Consider the following 23,365-nt stretch of genomic DNA (forward strand, 5'->3'; position numbering starts at 1 on the left):
TTCGATTTTAATCCCCAAATCGTGAACAAAAGATATGCGGCGGTGTGTGGAAGGGGCTAAAACTTCAGGAACACGATCTGTTTTGTTCTTTTTTTTCTTTTTTTTTTTTTTCATTTTTAAATTTATTTAAAGATTAAGAATGAGATTAAATTCCACTTGTGTAAAAACATGACACATGGCAAAATTTGAAAGGAAATATCACGGATGACGTGGTATTACTGTATTACGCTATAATTTCTCGTCTACGTGAGGGTAAAAAATGAACAAGATGTTTTGACCCAGAATAAGTTTGGGCCTAATGCCTTTATTTCATTCAAGTGCTAATGGATATTTAATTTCAACATAAGTAAACAGTAATTGAGCTCAAGGAAGAAAGTTGATGTTGCACTCCAAAACTAATTGAAAATAGACCAAACTTTTCTTGTAATACAAGATTTAACTTTCCAACAGCACCACACAACATTTTTCCCTTTCTAAATCACAACCTCAAAAAAACTTACCTCACATGCATTCTATCATGTCTTTTTTAAGAAAGAAAAAATTACTATTATTAAGGAGTGAGGGGAGAGTTCCAAACTATTACATTAATTGAGGAAAATGGAGAGTTCCGAACCAAGACACATAAGTAGAAACTCAACACCCAATCCAACAGGAATTAGTAATTTAGATTTGAGGTTAGGTATCAAATAGCGAGTTGAATTAAGTTAGGACAAGTCAGACTCAACCTACTAAAATTGAACCATGTACAACTAGTATTGTAGGATAAGTGTTAATTTATATGGTCCTCTTTTCCGATGAACACTTTGCCTATGAATTATTCTCAAATGTCACATATCACCTTATATATTGTTATCTTTCCTTTTCACAGCAACTACCAATTCAGCCTCATTATATTTATGTGGTCCCTCCAAATATAATATCCTCTCATGTCAAAGCTGTGACTTTGTCATGCATGTTTTACAAGAAAACTCGTCGGTAATGGAGAGATTTTCAGTGTAATCGGAACACGGAATGATACAACACGTGTAACTATACAAATGGTGAGATATGTGTGTTATTAAAATTTTCTATTACTTATATAAAAACACGTTATGTAACACTCGTATTCCAGTCACAATAAAAAAATTCTCTTGGTAAATAGATGGTGACAGAGCTAACAACGTTTTTTTCAGACCAATAGATAAAGCTTGAGTACCACTTTGACAAGTCAGACTAAACCTACTAAAATTGAACCATATACAACTAGTATTGTAGGATAAGTGTTAATTTATATGGTCCTCTTTTCTGATGGACCCTTTGCCTATGAATTATTCTCAAATGTCACATATCACCTTATATATTGTTATCTTTCCTTTTCACAGCAACTACCAATTCAGCCCTATTATATTTATGTGGTCCCTCCAAATATAATATCCTCTCATGTTAAAGCTGTGGCTTTGTCATGCATGTTTTACAAGAAAACTCGTCAGTAATAGAGAGATTTTCAGTGTAACCGGAACACGGGATGGTAAAACACGTGTAACTATACAAATGATGAGATATATGTGTTATCAAAATTTTCTATCACTTATATAAAAACATGTTACGTAACACTCGTGTTCCAGTCACAATAAAAAATTTCTCTTGGTAATAGACGGTGACGGAGCTAACAATGTTTTTTTCAAACCAATACATGAAGCTTGAGTACCACTTTGGCAAGTCAGACTAAACCTACTAAAATTGAACCATAGACAACTGGTATTGTAGGATAAGTGTTAATTTATATGGTCCTCTTTTCCGATGGACCCTTTGCCTATGAATTATTCTCAAATGTCACATATCACCTTATATATTGTTATCTTTCCTTTTCACAGCAACTACCAATTCAGCCCCATCCCTCCAAATATAATATCCTCTCACGTCAAAGCTGTGACTTTGTCATGCATGTTTTACAAGAAAACTCGTCAATAATAGAGAGATTTTTCAGTGTGATCGGAACACGGGATGGTACAACACGTGTAACTATACAAATGGTGAGATATGTGTGTTATTAAAATTTTCTATCACTTATATAAAAACACGTTATGTAACACTCGTGTTCTAGTCACAATAAAAAATTTCTCTTGGTAAATAGATGGTGACGGAGCTAACAACGTTTTTTTTTCTCAGACCAATAGATGAAGCTTGAGTACCACTTTGGCAAGTCAGACTAAACCTACCAAAATTGAACCATATACAACTAGTATTGTAGGATAAGTGTTAATTTATATGGTCCTCTTTTCCAATGGACCTTTGCCTATGAATTATTCTCAAATGTCACATATCACCTTATATATTGTTATCTTTCCTTTTCACAGCAACTACCAATTTAGCCCCATCCCTCCAAATATAATATCCTCTCACGTCAAAGCTGTGACTTTGTCATGCATGTTTTACAAGAAAACTCGTCGGTAATAGAGAGATTTTTCAGTGTGACCGGAACACGGGTACAACACGTGTAACTATACAAATGATGAGATATGTGTGTTATTAAAATTTTCTATCACTTATATAAAAACACGTCATGTAACACTCGTGTTCCATTCACAATAAAAAATTTCTCTTGGTAATAGACGGTGACAGAACTAACAACGGTTTTTTCAGACCAATAGATGAAGCTTGAGTACCACTTTGGCAAGTCAGACTAAACCTACTAAAATTGAACCATATACAACTAGTATTGTAGGATAAATGTTAATTTATACGGTCCTCTTTTCCGATGGACCCTTTGCCTATGAATTATTCTCAAATACACATATCACTGTATATATTGTTATCTTTCTTTTTCACAGCAACTACCAATTCAGCCCCATTATATTTATGTGGTCCCTCCAAATATAATTTGTCTCCATTGGCACTAGCTGTTTTAGATTCCGATAGAACCTCACATAATAAAATCACTTCTCCAGAAAACATAAATGATAGCTCTAGTAACTGACTGCAGAGTATAAAGTGGTAGCTTAAACAATTATGTATGTTTTCATCCTGCATAAAAAACAAAAGCATTCTAGAAAATAATTTCATCCTAAAAGAAAAATGGAAGCATTCCAGAAAAATAATTTCATCCTACAATTCATAGTAAAAAGAAAAATACGAAAAAGCAAAAAGCAAATAGAAAAATTGAGTAAAAATCCTCCATATATAATAATAAATCTAGTTTAAAATCCTCAATCATAGAATTAAACAGCCAGACACAAATACATATAGATCTAGAAAAATCAAAACCAAAATTTACCCAAATGAGAGGTTGCAAAGTGCGGATGTGCAGGCAGAGGGCTGCTAGAGGCATGTACCTATAAATTCAAAACCAAATTTAGAAAAGAAAAAAATGATAGAAATTTTTTTAAAAGAAACTTCAATCCTATCAGATTGGGTTGAGTGTACGAAGATGATCGTACACTCTTAACATTCATCCAGACATGGACGGAGCCAATGAAGGCTCAATAGGGGCATATGCCCTCACTCAAGTGATTCTTTTATTAAGTTGCCGACTACAATTATATAATACACACGCATTACCTTGAAGAAAATATAAGTATCTAATGTCCAATATACTTTCATACTGCATATACCTCATATCAATTATTATATGAGCAAAAGTGCTTTTGTTCTGTCATTCAAACCGAAAAACCTCTCTCCCACGTAATCATGTATTAATATTTTTCTTATCACTCTGCCATACTACACTGAAATTTTTGTAACATTGGAATTGTAATACATCATCATTTGAAATCATCTCTATTATCATATTGGGTATAAGCTATACTGTAATAAGGTTTTCTTAGTTGATTTTCAAGTTTCCCCCACTAAAAGAAATTTCTAGCTCCGTCCCCTGGATCCAGAAAGTTTTGTACTTCCCATGTCTATCTGCTCATTGCTTTTTTTGGTCGCCACTAGTAGTGACAAAAATCGAAGGCAATGAAATAGTAGCAAATTAAAATTAAAGTTTCACATTCTGTGGATCTGGTTAAAACTGTACAGTGCCACCCATTATTCATTGATTTTCGAAAGAGAAAGGAAATTGATAATTGGCTGTCTAAGCTTGGCAACCAAATAACGAATTGAAGAAGAAAATCCAAAAGACAATTAAAGAAATGTAGGGAAACAAATAAGTACCTTGTTTTCGCCTAAAGAACTCGATAGAAAACCGAATCTCTCTTTCCCCAATTTGGGTCTTGTTATGTCAGAGAGAAGAGAGTTAGAGAAAGAGCAGCAAATGATACTGAGAGAGTGACCGAGAAAGGAAGACGAAGGAGAATGGTTGTCGCCGTCGCTGACAACAACCAGTGGTTGGTCATCAGAGTCAAGGTGAGAGAGTAAGCAAAAGGGAGCTGAAGACGGCCGGAATTGGTGAGAATAGGGAACTGAGTGAAATAGGTTTTACATTTTGGGGGTTTGATATTATTTCTTCGGTATATTTTTATTTTTTATTTTAATACTATATGTGACGAATGGCATAACGTGGCCCTCTTTTTTGATATGTGATGAATTCTAAAGATTCGTCACATATTAACATTTCATTCAGTGGTAAAATTTCTTGCCCAATAGTTTGTGGTGAATTCAAAAGTTTATTTGACGCAAAGTATTTTGGATTCTAGTGAAAATTATTATGTGACGGTTTCTAAAAAAGCGTCACTTATTTTACCGAAATGTGATAAATTTTTGCACGCCACAAAAAATTCTGTCACTTAATCCATATTTTTTTGTAGTGGATATGCCAAAATTTATTACTTCATTTATGTTTTTTTAAACAAAAATGATGGTTCATCCCCAAAACCAATTTCAGGCAGTGATGGTTCAACTTCATCCCCAAAGAAAAGTCATGAAAGACACTTAGTAACCTACGAAATAAAACAACTCCGATAAAGTTCTTTGAAATGCGCATTTTGTGTGATGTATAGTAGCTTAGAAGAAAAATTATGTATCAGAGAAAAGGGAGGTCCAAATTGGAGCATAGACATGACAATTTCTTACATGGCATGTTGATCTGATTCGAAATGACAAGAAAATAACTGGTTTTGGGTCAACGAGTTAACTAATTGGGTCGCTATCGGTCACACATTAAGAACCCATTAATCTGACATAGTATTTACCAACGGGTGATCGGTTTCGACCCGATAATAAAAAAGTTAGTTGATAATCTTAAACTACTAAAAAACCTTACTACAATAACCATAGTATTTATGTGACATCCCGTCCCAAGTTTCATTTTAATGTACGTGTGAATTTACGATTTTACCCCCTAGTTCGTTACTTTACGTGTAGTTTTGTGTTGTGTGGTGTTGTAGGACCACACACACACTCATACACTCTCTTTCCCTCCCGGGATTCCCTCATTCCCTGTCTCTTCTCTGTCTTCTCTCTCTCTCTCTCTCCCCGAGTTCTTCTTCTTCTTTCTTTAACATACGGACCACACACAAACATACTCAAACCATAGCAAATCGAGGAAACCAAGGGTGTAGTTGTGCTGGTGAGGCTGAGAGGAGTCCAGCGGTGTCATTTTCAAGTAAGAACTTCGACGTTTTCACGTCGATATCGCCATGTCCGTTTTAGTTACTGTTCATGCAAGATTAATTTAGTGAGTTTTTGGACATTTGAAGCTTATAGTTGTGTTTGTGAGGTTCCTAGGAGCTTGGGAGTAGCTCGTTGGGTGAATTTGGACGTCAGGATCGTTGGATGTGGAGTTGGCTGAGTTTTGGAGATTTGGACAGGTATAATCTCGTAATTTTAGGCCTTAAAACTTGTTTGGACATGTTCTACTAGCTCTAGGGTTGATTTTGGTGCAAGAAACGTGGAAAAAGGTGGAAAAACGAGCGAGAAATCGTGATTTGCAGGTTTTCCGGCGACGGCGCCGGCGTCGGGGACTGATTGGAGAAGGAGATGGAATATTCCGTCAAAGTTGACGGAATATTCCTGACGCCGTTAACGGCATCTGGTTAGGTTTAACGGAATATTCCGTTAGTTCAACGGAATATTCCTGACGGCGTCCCTTGACACCGTCAGTGTGCATGGCACGTGGCCGCGCGTGGGGGGTGCGTAGGTCCGTGCCTTGGCCGGCGCGTGGGGGCGCGTGCGGCGGAGGAAAAATATTCTAAAAATATGGTTGTGATCCTGAGGTTGTGTAGAGCACATTGGTATATTCAATTGTCCATTTTGAGCAATGTATGAGAAGTTATTACGAGGAGTTGGTTATGTGCTTTTAAATTAACGTTTTCGTAGCTTTTTCGCGTATAGGTGATTCGTATTCCGAGGACAAGCGTACACACTCGAGGCAGGGGGGCTACGACCCTTCCACTTATCAATGAGTGGGCTTTTGTTTTCCGTATATACCTATATACATTTATATTCCCAGAAATAGATTAAAAAGGGTTAATTGATTTATGCCATGCACTTTATTATTATCGCTTATGCATCATCACATGCATTAGTAGCGGCATACATTTATATATGTGTATTTGGTGCTGTGGACGCACAGGTAAGTGCCAGGTAAGTGGTATTTATGTTTGTATTCAATAATAGCTTGAGATGCTTAGAGGGCTCATAATCTGCACCCCGGTGTTAGTGCTCCCGCCCGTGGCCAGGGCACAGTCCTTCACGTGATGTTCACCCGCACCACACGCTCAGCTTGGATCCAAGTTAGGTGCACAGTCTTGTCGTACAGACCACATTAGATGGTTCCGACTCGTAGGTGACCCGCGATTATTCTCACAGTCTTCACGTGATCGTAGCACTAGAGCGTATATATTACACCCAGTCCTGTCGAACAGACCACGTTAGGTGGTTCCGACTCGTGTGCAGATTCAGTTATTGAGTTGAGATTGGAGCTCTATATGCAGCCGTACAGGTCACGTTAGGTGACTCCCGGCTGCCAGATTATATGTTATTGATGTGAATTACGCTTGAGCATTTACATTTGATTATGAGATTCCGTTGTGGCATATTCTCGAGCATGAATGGCATATTTTGGAGCATGATTGGCATATCTATACATACGTATATATGTTCATTTTCTGGGAAGTATACAGGTTTTACGGCGAGGGGTTAGAATGTATTTTGCTAAAGAGTTTTCAAAGAGCTTTGTTTTTGCCCACTCACGCTTTTGTTTTTGCGCCCCTCCAGGTTCTAGTGGTCTAGCAAGTTCGGTGGTTTTTCCCAGAGGGCGTCCCGGCATTTCTGACAGACACTCACCATTGTAGGGTCACCTTCGGGTGTATTTATGTCGTATCTTTCCTTTTGGACTGCTGTAGATTTGCTCTGAATTTGTGTCTCACATATGTTAGCACTTGTTTTAGTACTTTGTATGCTAGTTTTTAATTCTTCGTACTTTTATATTACTATCTTCATAGCTTCCGCACGCGCACATGGCTACGTCACCTTCGTGTGACGGCCAGCACGCCCTGATCTCGGTCGGGGTGTGTCAATTTAATCTCATATAAGTAAGATTAAAAAATTCCAAAGCACATTAAACATACGAAAAGCAATTTAAAAATACTAAAGCACATTAAAATTTCATAATAATTGATTTACAAGTGTGAAAAAAATAAGCAAACGCTCTTGATCGCACGATTTGGCAATGGGTACATCATCATTTTGATTTTTAAAACCCTACAAACCCTCATGAACAGTGTTTAAAGGGGAGTTCAAAATTTTATTTTATTTTTTAAAAAAAATATTATTAATATAAAAGTATAAACGCTCGTGGTTGCATCATCTACGCTTAGAAAATGGTTATATCATCGTTTAGACTTTTAAAACGCTCCAAATCCTCATTAATAGTGTTTATTGTTTGAGTGCAAATTGATAAAAATTCATAATAATTAATGTAGTGAAAATGTTTAAAAATATATATACAATCACTCATAGTGATAAGCTTTACAACTTTCGTGAAGGGGTCAACTTCGAAATTCGATACCGCAATCCATAAACCTAGATTTATATTAAACCTTCGATTGTCGTTTATGCTTTATTCTTCTCACCATATTTTGTTTTTTGAAAACATGATCTTTTAGCGGATGTAGAAAAACAAACAATTCGGATCGTTAATATCACGTCCCAATGTTTACGATTAATTGATATATGAGTCAATATTGTATAGTTTCTAAAGACTTTATAAACTCTAAGCAATATTCTCACTAACTGTAAAATCTGAACGTGATATCAACGATCCAAATCATTTATCTTTTTGCATCCGCTAGAAGATCATGTTTTCAAAAATGAAAATCTCCAAATGAGACGTCAAGTTCAAAACATCAAATTTCAATTTGATGGCTGACTTGGTAATTTGACATATTATCAATGTTTTCCTTCCACCTGATATGCCAAAATTTATTGCTTCATTTATGTTTTTTTTAAACAAAAATAATAAAAGTTGGGTCGTTGTTGGTTTAAAAATAATATAATTTATTGCTTCATTTAAGGTAAGCCAAGTGGAATACCTTTGGAACTAGAAAAAATCAAATTTGAAGGCAACTTCAAATTTGACATCTTTTTGTCTATGTTAGCTTAGCCTTCTTTTCCATGTCATCTTTGGCATCTCTGTTGGAATAAATGATACGTCATTTATTACTGTTGTATGTCTATGTGGTATTTTTGATATCTCCTTTGAAGATGATCTTACGTAAGATAGTATGTGAACGAGAGACAGCTATGGAAGTTAGTTCTTGGAAATCCCATATGTGAAATGCAAATGGGGACCCGCTTAAATAGGTATGGAAGGTGAACGAAAAAACGACTGTAGAGCGATCGACTGTACTCAAGCTTAAGAACACAAAGACGACTGGACTTGTCTTCACAAAAACGACTGTAGGGCAATCGCCTAATTAGTAAACGACGATCGAATGATCTAAGAAGTGCACAAACCCGTGATTCAACCCGCAACCGCGGAGTCTAGGCGCTATCTCAATATAACGGGGCACACAACCCTATCAAAGGCTTAGCAACTCGATCTTGCAATTGATGCAGATATCTTGGCTCCTTAAGACTGAGGAGTTCCTCAAGATACTTTGTGATCGATTTATAGAATTTTGTGTTTATGATCAAAACCGTTCATATTATAAATCATTCTGTATTATTCTGCAAAAAAATCAATAGCTGCTCTTCCATAATCATTGAACAGATGGCCGCCTTATTCGTATACTTTAAATCAACAATGCATTACAAACTCAAACACCTAAACCTCCAACACTACAAAGCAAAAAATACATTCGCGACAAGAAACTTGCAATCTGCAAAAGAATACAGGCTTTCTACCTTTCCGGGAGACGTTTGCTTGGGGAAAGACACTGCTCTTTGAACAAAAATACTTTATTGGGCAGCTTTCAACGTTTCATGGTACAAAACAAGGGACCCACAAGCATATCATGGATCGGCATACGAAGGAACTGGGAGAAACGGAAACGGTGCAATAGAGGCGTATGATAGAGGTAGGCGAACTTGTGAGCCATCTGTGGAATTCCTCGACCTACTCTTCCGTTTGACATTGCCGTCTTGTGAGGACAATGAAAGCTCAACACTACTCTCTAAATTCTCTTCAGAAAGGCTTTGTTGATTATCAACGATGCGGTGGAACATAATCCCCAACATTAATACAGGAAGGTAAAGAAGGCTGGCATGAAACATCTTCCTTGCTTTATGTGTAGTATGGTCTCGGTAGAACGAAAATGATGTTGCAGCTATCGCGAGAGTAAGAAGAGTAGATTCAAGACAAAACCATCCAGACGTCATACCCCCTGCAGACAGAAGAAACGGGCGGAATGAGATGTAATCCCCCAACATTAATTATTCCCTGCTTAGTGATCAAAGGCCAAGGATTGCATCTCAAGCATGGAATATGTTGGTCATTCAACTACCAAGAAGAGTTGCATGATAACAAAGATGACATTTCCGATTAATGAATCACGTACTACGATGATCAAGAATTGTCTCCACAGTATCATACAATCGATAATCGGTAGAAGGAACAACAAATTAGTCAATGTACGAGAGGACCAGTGACATATGAAATCACCCAAAACCATGATAACAAATATAACTCGTCAGCTTTGTTAAACCCACCAAGAGTCTTGGGAAAATGCAAATAGCTAAAGACTCAAAATGCAATCTGAAAACAGCCATATCAGACACAACTCTTGCGTTTTTCCCAATAGTAAATGTATTTTCAATTTAAAGAAGACCAATGTTGACACCTATATGACGGAAAACCTTCTGTCAATAAGAAATAAAAATTGATCGGACATTGGTTGAAAAGAGAGAAAAAGAAAAATGCTCAAAGAGCTTTACAAGAAGACAACCACCAACAGAAATACAAAAAATACAAATAGAAACACGGTTAGAAAAAGAACGATGGTTTGTGAGTCATGGACTTACAGTCATAGGCCAAGAACCCCAAAGGGATCATGTATATGCAATTCCTTAAAGCTACTGAGGCCGTTCTCTTACCACAAGCATCAGCAAGGGAGAACATCCTAAATCTGAATATGCAACAAACGAAAAAGAATTAGTGAGGAAGGAGCCAAGTGAACTGAATCAATAATCTGTGGACCACCATCGCACGAACAAAGATCCAACCTGCAATCTGCTTGACTACAAATTCCTAAAATCTCATGCTAATCATTTAAAAGGGGAAGTAAAATTGGATAACAGAACAGGCTTTTAACACCATTCGCTCTCAAAAAGTATAAAATCTGTCAACTATAATTCTTTCTGCCTTGTACTCATAGGGCATAATTGGATACTGATTAATTATTTCCATGAACAGATACAAGGCCCATGAAAGCAAAGGCAGGAAATAAAACTCCTGTTCTGAAACAATTTCCAGGTGCAAAATATTTGGATCTTTTCAACTGATGATGTAAATGTTAAAGTAAGACCATGAAAGACCCAAAAGTTCATACCCTCCAGCAGCATAGTCATTACGGCACAAGTATGCTAGGGCCATAAAATGAGGTATTTGCCAAAAGTAGAGAGCAGCTGGGAGTAGCATTGCATTGAGGGAAACCTGGCCGGAAGCTGCAGCCCAACTGGAAGCCCAAAAGAGAAATCATGAGCCAACATGCAGGAATATTCAGTTCTTGATATATGTCATGACTCATAATGAAACAAACAAGAATATCAGTTCAGGTCTGCAAAGGGATCATCAACACGAAGAAAACTATAGAGTATAAGAATACTGCAAGGGGAACTTCAACACGAAGAATTATAGAAAAGAAAACTAGATCTATTCACATTTTTTTCAATAAGAATTATTCTCGTATGAATGAGAAAAAATAGAGTTGAATTCTAGACAAGAAAATTGTAAACTAATAGTACCTACATAAGATATCTATTTTTACGCCAACAGCTAAAGTCAGCTACCATGATTCCCAACAGATATCCATAACAACATCCTAAGACCAAAGTTGATTGGCAGGGTATGGCTGTGTTAGAAGCTTCATTTCTAGAAGTCTACAACGCAGATAAAACAGGATATCAGAGAGAGGTAAATAATGGTCACATATCTTCCCATACACATGCCAAGGCAAACCGATCAACAATAATTGTGCTTCTTGCATGCAGGCCTTTGCTACAGGAGTGCTATAGCAATCAGATGGTGAAGCAAAGAAAACCACCTCTGCACGGGGTGGTTCAAGATCATGGACTTGAAATGGTCCCATTATAAGGTGTAAACACATGCAAATATGCGTGTGTGTGCAAGAGAGACATCTATTTTACTGTTAAACAAGTGGAAGCTACGACGTAAGTCCATAGATATTGAGAAAAAATTTCAGACCAGAGAGGGAGGTCATGGGGAGGACAGAGACAAAAAGATACTGGGGGAATATGCAGTTATATGTATAAAATATTTAGCACAGTACAATGGGTACTTTTCAATAGATATTGGAAAACAAACTTGGTTTTTATTTAAAGTAAAACCCTGATCAGTTTTGGGCTGCCAAAATATATTGCAACAACTAACATTTAAGCTACTATGAGTCAATTGAAAGCATAACTTTTCAACAGCCAAAGCAATAAATAAAGTAACTCCAATAGGTCCAATCAAAATAGCATGTAGCTCAAAGAAAATCACAGAACAAATTACCCTAGAAGCGGAGGGATAGCACCAACAACAGCACCAACCCATGTATTCACAGGGTGAATCTGCTTCAATGGAGTGTAGATGAACGCATAAAGTATTAGATTTGAAGCTCCAAGACCAGCTGCCAACATATTAGCCTGCAACAACCTTGTCATAAGAGTTGCAACATTAGTTCCCAAACTCACAGCCGATCAAACATTGAGGTGATGGAAATCAGAAATTTAATGGCATGTAACATCTACAGAAAAAAGTGTGAATTCATTTGGGCACCTTGCTTGCTAACAAAGCAGTGCCAGCTAAACCAGCAGCGGATGCCCAGGTGACTGCATGAGGGATCGTAATGCGTCCTGAAGGTAATGGTCTGTTCTTCGTTCTATTCATTTTGGCATCATTTTGCTTCTCAAACACCTAAAACCAAATAATTTCAATGATTTAACACATTATCTAGTCAAAAAGTTGATACACAAAACTACGTGTACTGCACATGGTGAGCCATCAAATGGACCCCAAACAATGAAAATTAGAAACTGCACCATCTAAATAAAATAATACGTAACTTTAGAAAATCATTAATCTTGAAATGACTCTAATCATCATTAAATATTTTGTTCATAATTTTCACGTTTCTGGTTCCATGCTAAGCTTCACCCCTGCTTGCATCTTAGATCCAACTTTAGTGGAAAAAAAAATATGTTGCGTGTGTGTGTGTATTCCTGTTACAAGGGAGACGTCTCTTCGCATAACGACCCACCAGTTAGTTCTACTTCCGTATATTGTGTGTGTGTGTGGGTGTTTAAAAAGAAAAATCTGTTATTGAACAGCAAACCTGATTTAAGGAATTAGCAGATGCTGCAACCATCATGGTACTAGCACATGTGCAACAAAGTCCAGCAAAATGAATGGCATGGCCACTTCCAAGAATAAACCCAGTTCCAGAAGTTGCGACGACTAGCATGCTGAAGTAAAAGTGAAAATTTCATAAGAAAAAAAAAAATCTTAAACTAAGTTTCAATAACGAAAAATTGATAATCCCTAGTTAGAAGAGAATCTGCCACGAACATAAAATGTAGGCGTTTAATGCATGAACGAAAATACACACAATACTGCAATCAAACTGAGTCCTGAATTCAGGATTGAAAAAATTGGCATAATAACTTAATAAGTGATAATTCAACTTAACTAGATGGACGTGGAAAATAAGTATTTTCTAGCTAAGTGACAACAGCTATTTCCTTAAGAAAGGGATCCTTTATGAATGTTTATATTGAAAACGAGTATGGGTTACATGAACACGGGTGGAAGGCAAATTCCACTGTGAGGTGATCGAGTCTAAGTCCTTCAAAATAGAATTTTCAGGGCTAAGAGTCCCTTACATCTTGCTGCAAGTTAGCACTGGTAACTGAAGAAAGGATGAAATTCTAGGATGTGAGGAAGGGTTGGGGAGTCATCTTTGAATAATTAGTTTCCTCACTTGTACGATATGTCTAGTCATCGAAACACGCCCCTTACTAGATTTGTAAGAACTTCTATTCCATTGAGCTGAGATGGTTTCAGGAAAGTTTCAATGATTTGGAAATTGGGGGAGCTCACTTCTTGGTTGTCTTTTTCGGTGCATTTTCATTTATATCTGGTTAGATCAGATGGTAGAAGATGGAGTTGATAACCGTGTGGCAGCTTCTCGGTTTATGTAACAATCGATCTATCTTTATTGGTTTAGTTTTTTCTTGGTTAGCTGCTTCGTTGGTTTCTCATGGAGGGTCAAAACCTAAGATATGACTATAAAGACAAGACTACGCGCCTATCTGTCTCCATGATGGTGTATAATGTTTTAATACTGAGCATAAAAGTGCAAGTCCCGTGTTTCCATTGCTATGATTGAGATAGTGTTGTGAAGGAAATGTGAGTTGGGAAATCCTATCTGGGTGCTCTTCCCGATTCTTGAGAGGCATAAAATGTTCGGTAGTGAGAAAGAAAAGGTTTTGGGGCTTCAGTGTGCTAGCCAATTTTGGGTTTTGTTGCTGGAGAGAAACAAGAGAATTTCGAAGAACATATTTGTGCGGGTGAGCAGGACTTACTGTGTTCAAACTAGAATTGTTTTTTTTTTCTCACTCTTCACAATGGGGTGTATCATTTTGGGTCATATTCACGCCAACTGGAGTGGAGCTGTTTTTCGAGAACCTAATTTCGGTTTAAGGTCCTAATCGTTGGAAGAAAAAATATTATTGTTTCTGCAATCTAGTTTGTTAGGGATGACAACTTACTCCACAGAGATTGTATTATTGTTATATTGAAATTCAATCTTGTTTTCCAATAGAAAATCAAACATATTAAAGAGGAATACAACAGTGTGAATCAACATAAGATTACCATATCAGATACTCACAAAATAAAATTAAAAATTATCACAGAAATTATCAATAAATGAGAGAATACAACGATTTAACTGTCCCATGATGAAAAATTATTGAATTTCAAAAAATCAAATGAAAAATATTGAGGAAATGGTGGGAATGAGTACCTGAGGCGAGCTTTGGAGAGCTCCCAATAGCACTGCCCACAGTGGCGGGCCAAGTGCGAGGCCCTGGAAGCCAACGATGGGAGATCAACTGCCGCCGAAAGGGCTCCGACTCCATCGGATCGGTGAAGCCCGAGCTTGAGAGAATCTGAAGGCGAAGAGGAGGAGTAGGGGTGGGATTGGGAGAGGGAGTGAGAGAGCAGCAGAGTTCGAACGCCGCCGTGTTCGGCGGATGAGGAGGCGGAGGATAGGAGGTAGAGTGAGTTGTTAGATATCGGGAGCTTGGAAGATAAACTCTTCGAGTTCCTCCACATCGTGGTGTCGTCAATTCAGAGAGAAAGAGAAAAAAGAGAAGAAAAGATGGACGGAGCAGCTCACCTGAGCGAGTGCCTGTGTTTAGGCCAACACTAAAGACCACGTGGTCAATACATATTAAACCTTTAGATCAATCCAACGGCTTATCATCCTAACATAACTGTTTGGTATGGATTCGAGTAAAGAAAAGTAGAAAATTATAACAATCACCGCTCAACTTTTTTTTAATTTAATCAGAGCAATGATCATTTAATTAAAAATTTATAATTATTGATCTCTTAACTCGTCAAAACATGTAGAAATAGTCATTTTTATTAACTTCGTCAGAATTTTTATCAAAATAAATCATATATCAAAACGTGGAAACATGATTATTTTTGTTAACTTCGTCAGAAGATTTATCAAAATAAACTATGTATCATACACGTGAAAGTAATTAATAGGCAAACACAAAAAATTAAATATACCCCAATAGCCATAACACGCTTCTGCCAACCCTCCACGCCACACATCCTTCACACCCCCTACACATCCAAAAAGGTTTTCTCCTTCCCTGTCCCCATCTCCTTCCACTTCCACCAATTCTCTTTCGGCAACCTAGTGTGTGCCAAGGAAGACAAGTAGCAATGGTGGAAGGGATCCATGGACAAACTGATAATATACACCACAACCATGATCCGCTTACGTGCGCAGTGCATGACTCATTTTGATGACAATTCTAACAGAGTTGATGAAAATGATCAAAGCTCCGCATTTTGATGAGTTGAGAGACTTTTGCTTTAATTGGGCTAAGTCTAAAGGGTCATTCCCATTGCTATAATTTTCTCATTTGGTTTGGTTTGTCATATTTGCTCTTTGATTCAGCCTCACGTAATAGTACGTGACTCATTCTGATAAAAATTCTAATGGAATTGACGAAAATGACCATAACGGTACATTTTGATGAGTCAAGAGACCAATGATTAAGCGATGCTTTTTAAAACACTGCTTTTTGTACTTTATCTTTTGGGTCGCTTTTGGTTCTATGTATGGGATAGAAAAAACTTTTCCCTTACGCAGGAAGCGGTTTATTGCTTCCTAGTAAACTCTCTGGTTCTGTTTGAACATGTCTTCAAGCATGTCCCATGGATTGCTTGTAGCTTTAATTTCTTGTGCATTTGCAAGTCTTGGTGCTTTATGCAACATTTCGCATACGCAATTGTTGTGCAATTTGCTAATTCTTTGGCACCTCGACGAAGAAGAGCAATACTGATAACATCAAGATTTCAAAGGATATCAAAGCTCCTGGCAGCAAAGTTGGAACAGCACTATTTACAGAGGCCAATTTCTCGACAGATGCTATAGCTAAATATTGGACATCGACAGAATGAGGTGCTCTTCGCGATAGGCTTACCCCACTTTGCAGTTTGATCAGTTGAATTAAGGTCTGTCTCAAAATTACTTTTCAAAGCATTATATCATACTCCATTGCTGCATTTCGAGTACTCAAAACAAAGTTTGTAATAATACCTGTGATAAAAGAATAAATCGAGTTTCATGTTCACCAATAATCTCGGCAAGAACACAATCCGTCTTTGAAATGGTGGAACCTCTTAGCATCTCGCATGATGAGTTCTCTGCCTACAATTTTCGAAATGATCTTCAGTGCATTATGGCAATCGCCACAAACACGAAGATTCTTGATAACCCTAATAGTTGAACGAGCTGAGCTGCTGATGAGGCCATGAGCAAGAGCAAGTCTCTCGCTATGGGCAAGCAAAGCATCTTCCTTGCCTTCCTGATCTATGTCATGTAACACAAATCTAGTCTGCGGAATGTAGCCAGCCTCCTTCATATGTTCCCTTAAACCCCTGAGTTGAGCATAAATTTCATCGTTCTCAGGATGCGATTTATCACCTGCTCGATATTCATGGACTCGGCTCCTGACTTCTAAAAGATTTTGTGCTGCTATTTTTTTCTTCTCTTTCTCCTTTACCAGGTCAGATTCTTTTACAGGAATAAGGCCAGCCTTTGATTGCTCATCTAAGAAGGAGGGATCTAGCTGCTCAATAAGCTCTGCACACCGGTCCCCAAGCTCCAACTGCCCATGAACTCTACAGTGATTCATCAAGGTCTTCCAAACATCGACATTAGGTTCCAATGGCATCTTTTCAATGAATTCCAAAGCTTCTTCCAGATAGCCCGTACTTCCTAGCATATCTATTACACTCACATAATGGTTTTTTGTGTGTGTTGGTTTGTTTGCTTTGCAGGTTGTGTTTGTGCTCGGACAACATTTTCCATCTTCTATATGCACTGGGAGGACTGCGTTTTAAAACTGTTGAGGGTGAGATTTACATATGGAAACATTCCATTTTTTTCCAAATATGTGCATTTAGTTATCTTTAATTTTAAAATTTAGAAATTAAATCGTTATTTGAGTAAAATGTTTTCCATTGCTCTCAAACCCTAGACTCCAGTCGAACTCACTTCCTTCAAGGCCATTTCAGCTATTCGACTCGCTGCCCATAAGATCAAGTTCTCAAGGTTTGATGTTTCATCAATTTCTTCCCCCTCAACGATTATTTTGGTCTTTCTTGCGTACTGATTTTTTTATTTTTGTTCATTTTATTGACGAAGAGAACAACGCGTTTTGTAATATTTGTAGTCATTTACGCACAGATTCATAAAGTGGTGTTAACGAGCATGAGGCGAGGACTCCATGTTTCCCTCTTGCTTTGCTGTACTGGTCGTGCTACGTGATGGAACTCCGGCAGTGCTCTTCAGCTGCTTTGTTCTTCAATCATGATATGTTGCTTTTAATTTTTGGGGCAAAGCTTAAAGGAGATTGTGAAATACTGCGCTGAGGTCCTCCCCCAACAAAGCCGTCAATGGCCTCCTCGCCCAAGGTCCTCCGCCTATTTCTCTCCCCTCACTTTGTCTCTCTTAAATTTCAGATTTATTTCTCTAATTTTTTTTAACTTGAAGATTTTGGTTTTTTCTATTTTGGTTGTGGGTACTTTGTCTCTCTCACTCTGCAAATTTGAACAGCAAAACACACATCTTTCTGTTATTCACTTCAGACAGTTCCGTATTACAGGTACATCCACTTTCTATCTATCTTTTTTATTTTTTTTCTTTTTTGTAAAGTGATTAGAGTTGTTTCGGTTATAATTGTGTTAAAGTTTTAGTTAGGATTGAAATTATTGATTGTCCAGTTTTTGCTATGTGGAATTGGACGTGGGTTTTGTGTTAAAAGTCAACAATTTGTGTGCAATAATAGGGATTGAGTTTCAAAGTTGTGTGCTTTGTGCTTCAGTTGGTGAATTAATTTGATTGGTTCTGTTTTTTGAGATTGCAATTTGAAACAAAATATTCATGTTTTTGTGGCGTAAGTTGGTGAATGAATTTGATTGGTTTTGTGTACCTACGCTGTTAAAGAAAAGCAGAAACAAAACCAAACGAAAAAGAAAATTAACAAGTGATCGAGCAATGATGAATAACCTTAACAGCGTCGGTGACCTGAGTAACGTGAACTCGAATTATAGGTACTGACCTTTCCTTTTTGTGTTGAATTTTTTTTAATGATTTAGGGTCAGATTTGAATTGGGGAATTGCTGTGGTTATAGGTGTTGGGGTTTAAAAATGCTTCACTATTCTAGAGATGTTTATCTCACAAAGAAAAATGTAACGCAGCGGAATTGATAGGTAAGAGAAAGAAAGAATTCTCAAAGTATTACACAAGGTTTTTATTCACTCACAAACTTAGTACAAAAGGAAACACTCAAACACTCTTAGAAGCTTTGTTGCTTCTTCTTACTTCTTACTTGACACTCTCACTTCTTGCTACTTGCTCTCTTGGTTGTTCCAAATGGTGTGGATGCCTTCTCCTTTTATAGGCATGGATGGAACCTTGGAGAAGCATGAAAACATCATGCTAGAGATATCTAGATAATTCCACTACCTTCCTAAGCTAGAATTATCTACACTAATCTTGTATGTTGGTGGAATCCTCACCATTCTTCTAGACTCTTCCACCAACTTGAACTTTGCTAGAATTCTCTAGCATGTGCATGGATCTTTCTTTGTGTATGGGCCGGATCAATTATCTTTGGGCCAAGACAAGATTACAATTCAACATCCCCCCTTAATCTTGTCTTGTGACGCCAATTGAGTTTCTTAGTCTGACAAAGTCTTCTTGTTTGAGTGGCTTGGTGAATATGTCGGCAACTTGGTCTTGAGACTTCACGTATTCCACTTGCACATCCTTTCTTGCAATGCACTCTCTTAAGAAATGATAACGGGTATCTATGTGTTTGCTCCTGTCATGGAATACTGGATTCTTTGCTAGAGCTATTGCAGACTTGTTGTCGACATAGATCTTTGTTGGCTCTTCTTGTCGCATTCTTAATTCTTTCAGCAAGTTTCTCAGCCAGATTGCATGGCAGACACATGAAGTAGCAGCTACATATTCAGCTTCACAGGTAGAGAGAGTGACAATCGGTTGCTTCTTCGACATCCATGTGAATGCAGTGTCTCCCATAGAGAATATCTGGTCTTGTGCAAGTCAAGTAGCGCAAGCTTCCAACTAGGCTTTTGAAAAATGTTGGATCTACGCTTTCTCCTTTGTCATACTTGGTTAGTTTGACTCCGCACTCCATTGGCGTGCTCACGGGCTTGCAGTCGTCCATTTTGAACTTTTTCAGTATCTCCTTTGTGTAGCTTTCTTGGGAGATGAGAATTCCTTCTTCGTTCTGCTTGACTTCAATGCCTAGGTAATATGCCATCAACCCGATGTCGGTCATCTCAAATTCTTTGGTCATCACTCTCTTGAACTCTTCAAACATGCTTGGATTACTCCCAGTGAAGATTAGATCATCCACATATAAGCACACAATCAAAATATCTCCATTTTTGACTTTGACGTAGAGAGCATGTTCATGAGGGCACTTGATGAAGTTGTTTTCCTGACAGTACTTGTCGATGCGACTATTCCATGCTCGTGGCGCTTGTTTTAACCCATAGAGGGCTTTCTTCAGCTTCAGAACTTTGTCTTCATGCCCTTTGATCTCATAGCCTGACGGTTGCTGAATGTAGACTTCTTCTTCAAGGACTCCATTTAGGAAGGCGGACTTCACATCCATTTGTTGAATCTTCCAACTGTTTTGAGCTGCCAAAGAAATTAGTAATCGTATAGTTTCCAACCGAGCAACGGGTGCGAATACCTCATCATAGTCGACTCCGGCTCTTTGACTATAGCCTTTCGCCACTAGTCTTGCCTTGTATCTTTCGACCTCTCCATTGGCATTTTTCTTTGTCTTGTACACCCACTTGACTCCGATGGCTTTGTGTCTTTTCGGAAGAATAGCGAGTTCCCATGTATCATTCTTCTGAATTGCTTCAATTTCTTCATCCATTGCTTTCCTCCACTTAGTATCTTGCACTGCTTCTTGGAAGTCGACTGGTTCACAATCAGCAAAGAGACAGAAAAGTGTAGGATTATCAAGTCTTTCAGTTACCTCATAAAGATCTCGTATACTTTTTGTGCGTGGTACTTCTCTTTCATTTAGACTCCCACTTGACAATGCTGATGCTGATGAACTACCATGATTGGTTGATGTTGGTGAAGTAGGTGGAGTAGTGGATTCTTGTTGAACCTCTCTTGCTTGCTCCATCATCCCTTGTTCATTCTCTTCTTCAAATTGAGGAAAGAAGTGAAGATCACCTGCATGTGGGCCAAAATCCCATTCTCCTTCTTCATCGAACATCACGTCTCGACTGATCACCGTCTTCCCATTGTTTGGATTATACAGCTTATAGCCTTTTGAATTGGTGTCATAGCCGATGAAGATGAACTTCTCACTTTTGTCGTCGAGTTTGGTTCTCCTCTCGTCTGATACGTGTACATGGGCTATGCTTCCAAAAACTCTTAGATGAGAAATACCTGGTTTTCTTCCACTCCATGCTTCTTGCGGAGTTTTTCCCCACACACTCCTTGTTGGAGACCGATTGGATAGGTAGACAGCACATGCTACAGCTTCTGCCCACAATTCCTTAGGCAATTTCTTGCTTTTGAGCATGCTTCGAGCCATGTCGAGGATGGTTCGATTTTTTCTTTTCGCCACTCCATTTTGTTGAGGGGATCTTGGAACTGTCAAAGGTCGACGGATTCCATTTGCTTCACAAAACTCTTGAAATTCCTTCGAAGTGAATTCTCCTCCTCGATCAGATCTCATGGCTTTGATCTTGCAACCACTCTCCTTTTCTACAGCGACTTTGAACTTCTTGAATGCTCCAAAGACTTCTGATTTCTGCTTCAAGAAATACACCCAGGTTTTTCTTGAAAAATCATCAATGAAGAGAAGGAAATAATTATTTTTACCCAAAGAGCTTGGTTTTATTGGACCGCACACATCGGTGTGAATGAGCTCGAGTGGCTTCTGGGCTCTTGTGGTCGACTCCTTTGGAAAGCTTTTCCTGAACTGTTTCCCAAGTAAACATCCTTCGCAAACTTGATCAGGGTGGCTGATACACGGTAAGCCTCTCACCATCTCCTTCTTGGATAATAACTCCAATCCCCCAAAGTTAAGATGCCCAAAACGAAGATGCCAAAGCCAAGATATGTCTTTGTAACATATCTTGAGACACTTTGCAACATCGTTTTGAATGTTCATGGGAAACATCCTATTCTTTGACATTTTCGCCTTGGCAATTAATCTTCCTTTGTCATCTCTAAGAAAAAGGATATAATTTTTCGTATGAAAATCATAACCTTTTTCTAAGAGTTGACCCAAACTCAAAATGTTGCTTTTCATATTGGGCACGTAGTAGACATTCGAAATTAATTGGTGACCCCCATTTTCCAGGGGAATAAGGATGTTACCTTTTCCTTTTACGGGTATTTTGGATTCATCTCTAAAAGAAACGTTACCACTCACTGATTCATTGAGCTCTACGAAGATGCTTCTTTTTCCGCACATGTGGTTGCTGGCGCTGGTGTCAAGGTACCATGTATAGTCTTGGTCTCCATCATTGTTCTTGCATGCTAGTAGCACAACACCATTCTCTTCTTTCTCTTCTTTCACATAATTGACCTTCTCATCAAGTCTGTTGTTTGGAGCTCTACATTCCCAAGCATAATGCCCAAACTTTTGACAATTATAGCATTGAACTTGAGATTTTTCATACCTTGAGTTTGAGCGTCCTCTTCCGCATCCGCGACCTTTTGTTGAGCTTTCTCCTCTTTCGTAGTTGCTATGGTTGTTTAAGTTTCAACCACATCCACGCCCATGTCCACGTCCGCGACCTCGACCACGACTTCTTCCATATCGGCTTCTCTCGTTGTCGAAGCTTTCTTCTTTCTTCTTTGGCTGAACATGCGTCTTAAGGAGCTGCTCATCATTCCCTTGCCTCTTCTTATGTTTCTCTTCATATGCTTGTAGCGAACCCATTAATTGCTCTATACTAATTTCTTCCAAGTTTTTTGTTTCTTCAATCGTCACGACAATGTGCTCGAACTTGGGGTCCAACGAGCGTAGTATCTTCTCCATAATTCTAACATCTTCTAACTTTTCTCCGTTTCTTTTTAATTGATTGGAAACGGCTAAGACTCTTGAGAAATAATCAGAGATTGATTCAGACCCTTTCATTTGTAGAGATTCGAACTCACCTCTTAATACTTGAAGACGAACCTTTTTCACTTGTTCGGCTCCTTTGTAAGAGGTTTGAAGCTTCTCCCATGCTTGCTCGGCAGAGGTTGCACTCGAGACCTTCTCAAAGCCATTGTCATCTAATGCTTGGTAGATGAGGTAGAGAGCCTTCTTGTCTCTCTTTCTTGAATCTTTCAAACTCTCCTTCTGGGGTTGAGACAGAGTAGCTTCATCTTCTGGCTCAGTGTAGCCTTTCTCCACAACTTCCCAGACATCGTGTGCACCCAAAAGGGCCTTCATTTTGATACTCCAATTATCGAAGTTGTTGCTGTCGAGCACTGGAACTTGGAAGGCTGCCATAGCATTGCTAGCCATAGCTCTGGTACCACTTTGTTGGGGTTTAAAAATGCTTCACTATTCTAGAGATGTTTATCTCACAAAGAAAAATGTAACGCAGCGGAATTGATAGGCAAGAGAAAGAAAGAATTCTCAAAGTATTACACAAGGTTTTTATTCACTCACAAACTTAGTACAAAAGGAAACACTCAAACACTCTTAGAAGCTTTGTTGCTTCTTCTTACTTCTTACTTGACACTCTCACTTCTTGCTACTTGCTCTCTTGGTTGTTCCAAATGGTGTGGATGCCTTCTCCTTTTATAGGCATGGATGGAACCTTGGAGAAGCATGAAAACATCATGCTAGAGATATCTAGATAATTCCACTACCTTCCTAAGCTAGAATTATCTACACTAATCTTGTATGTTGGTGGAATCCTCACCATTCTTTTAGACTCTTCCACCAACTTGAACTTTGCTA

The 23,365-nt window shown here is 38.2% G+C and overlaps 3 protein-coding genes across 6 annotated transcripts in view; 1 reads left to right on the forward strand and 2 right to left on the reverse strand.

Moving 5' to 3' along the window:
* The window catches only part of LOC137712265 (uncharacterized), a 105,635-nt gene that overhangs the window by 26,855 nt on the left and 55,415 nt on the right, over window positions 1-23,365 (forward strand). The gene's annotated exons all lie outside the window — the stretch shown is intronic.
* LOC137745780 (protoheme IX farnesyltransferase, mitochondrial-like) overlaps window positions 9,040-23,365 on the reverse strand; it is a 51,088-nt gene continuing 36,762 nt past the window's right edge. The window contains exons 2-8 of the mRNA XM_088686369.1: window positions 14,610-15,013; window positions 12,918-13,047; window positions 12,362-12,499; window positions 12,095-12,228; window positions 10,911-11,036; window positions 10,384-10,487; window positions 9,040-9,746 (exon numbers count right to left, since the gene is read on the reverse strand). Coding sequence (XP_088542495.1) covers window positions 9,376-9,746; window positions 10,384-10,487; window positions 10,911-11,036; window positions 12,095-12,228; window positions 12,362-12,499; window positions 12,918-13,047; window positions 14,610-14,920 — 1,314 coding nt within the window. The 5' untranslated portion in view covers window positions 14,921-15,013 and the 3' untranslated portion in view covers window positions 9,040-9,375. The remainder of the gene's footprint in view (window positions 9,747-10,383; window positions 10,488-10,910; window positions 11,037-12,094; window positions 12,229-12,361; window positions 12,500-12,917; window positions 13,048-14,609; window positions 15,014-23,365) is intronic.
* Window positions 16,356-17,133, reverse strand: LOC148690339 (pentatricopeptide repeat-containing protein At2g25580-like). Its single transcript, XM_088686372.1, has one exon. It carries the CDS (start codon window positions 17,116-17,118, stop codon window positions 16,462-16,464), a length of 657 nt encoding a protein of 218 aa, XP_088542498.1. The 5' UTR covers window positions 17,119-17,133; the 3' UTR covers window positions 16,356-16,461.

Source organism: Pyrus communis, chromosome 15 (assembly GCF_041283825.1).
Source record: "Pyrus communis isolate YQ-2024b chromosome 15, ASM4128382v1, whole genome shotgun sequence".
Lineage (NCBI taxonomy): Eukaryota > Viridiplantae > Streptophyta > Magnoliopsida > Rosales > Rosaceae > Pyrus > Pyrus communis.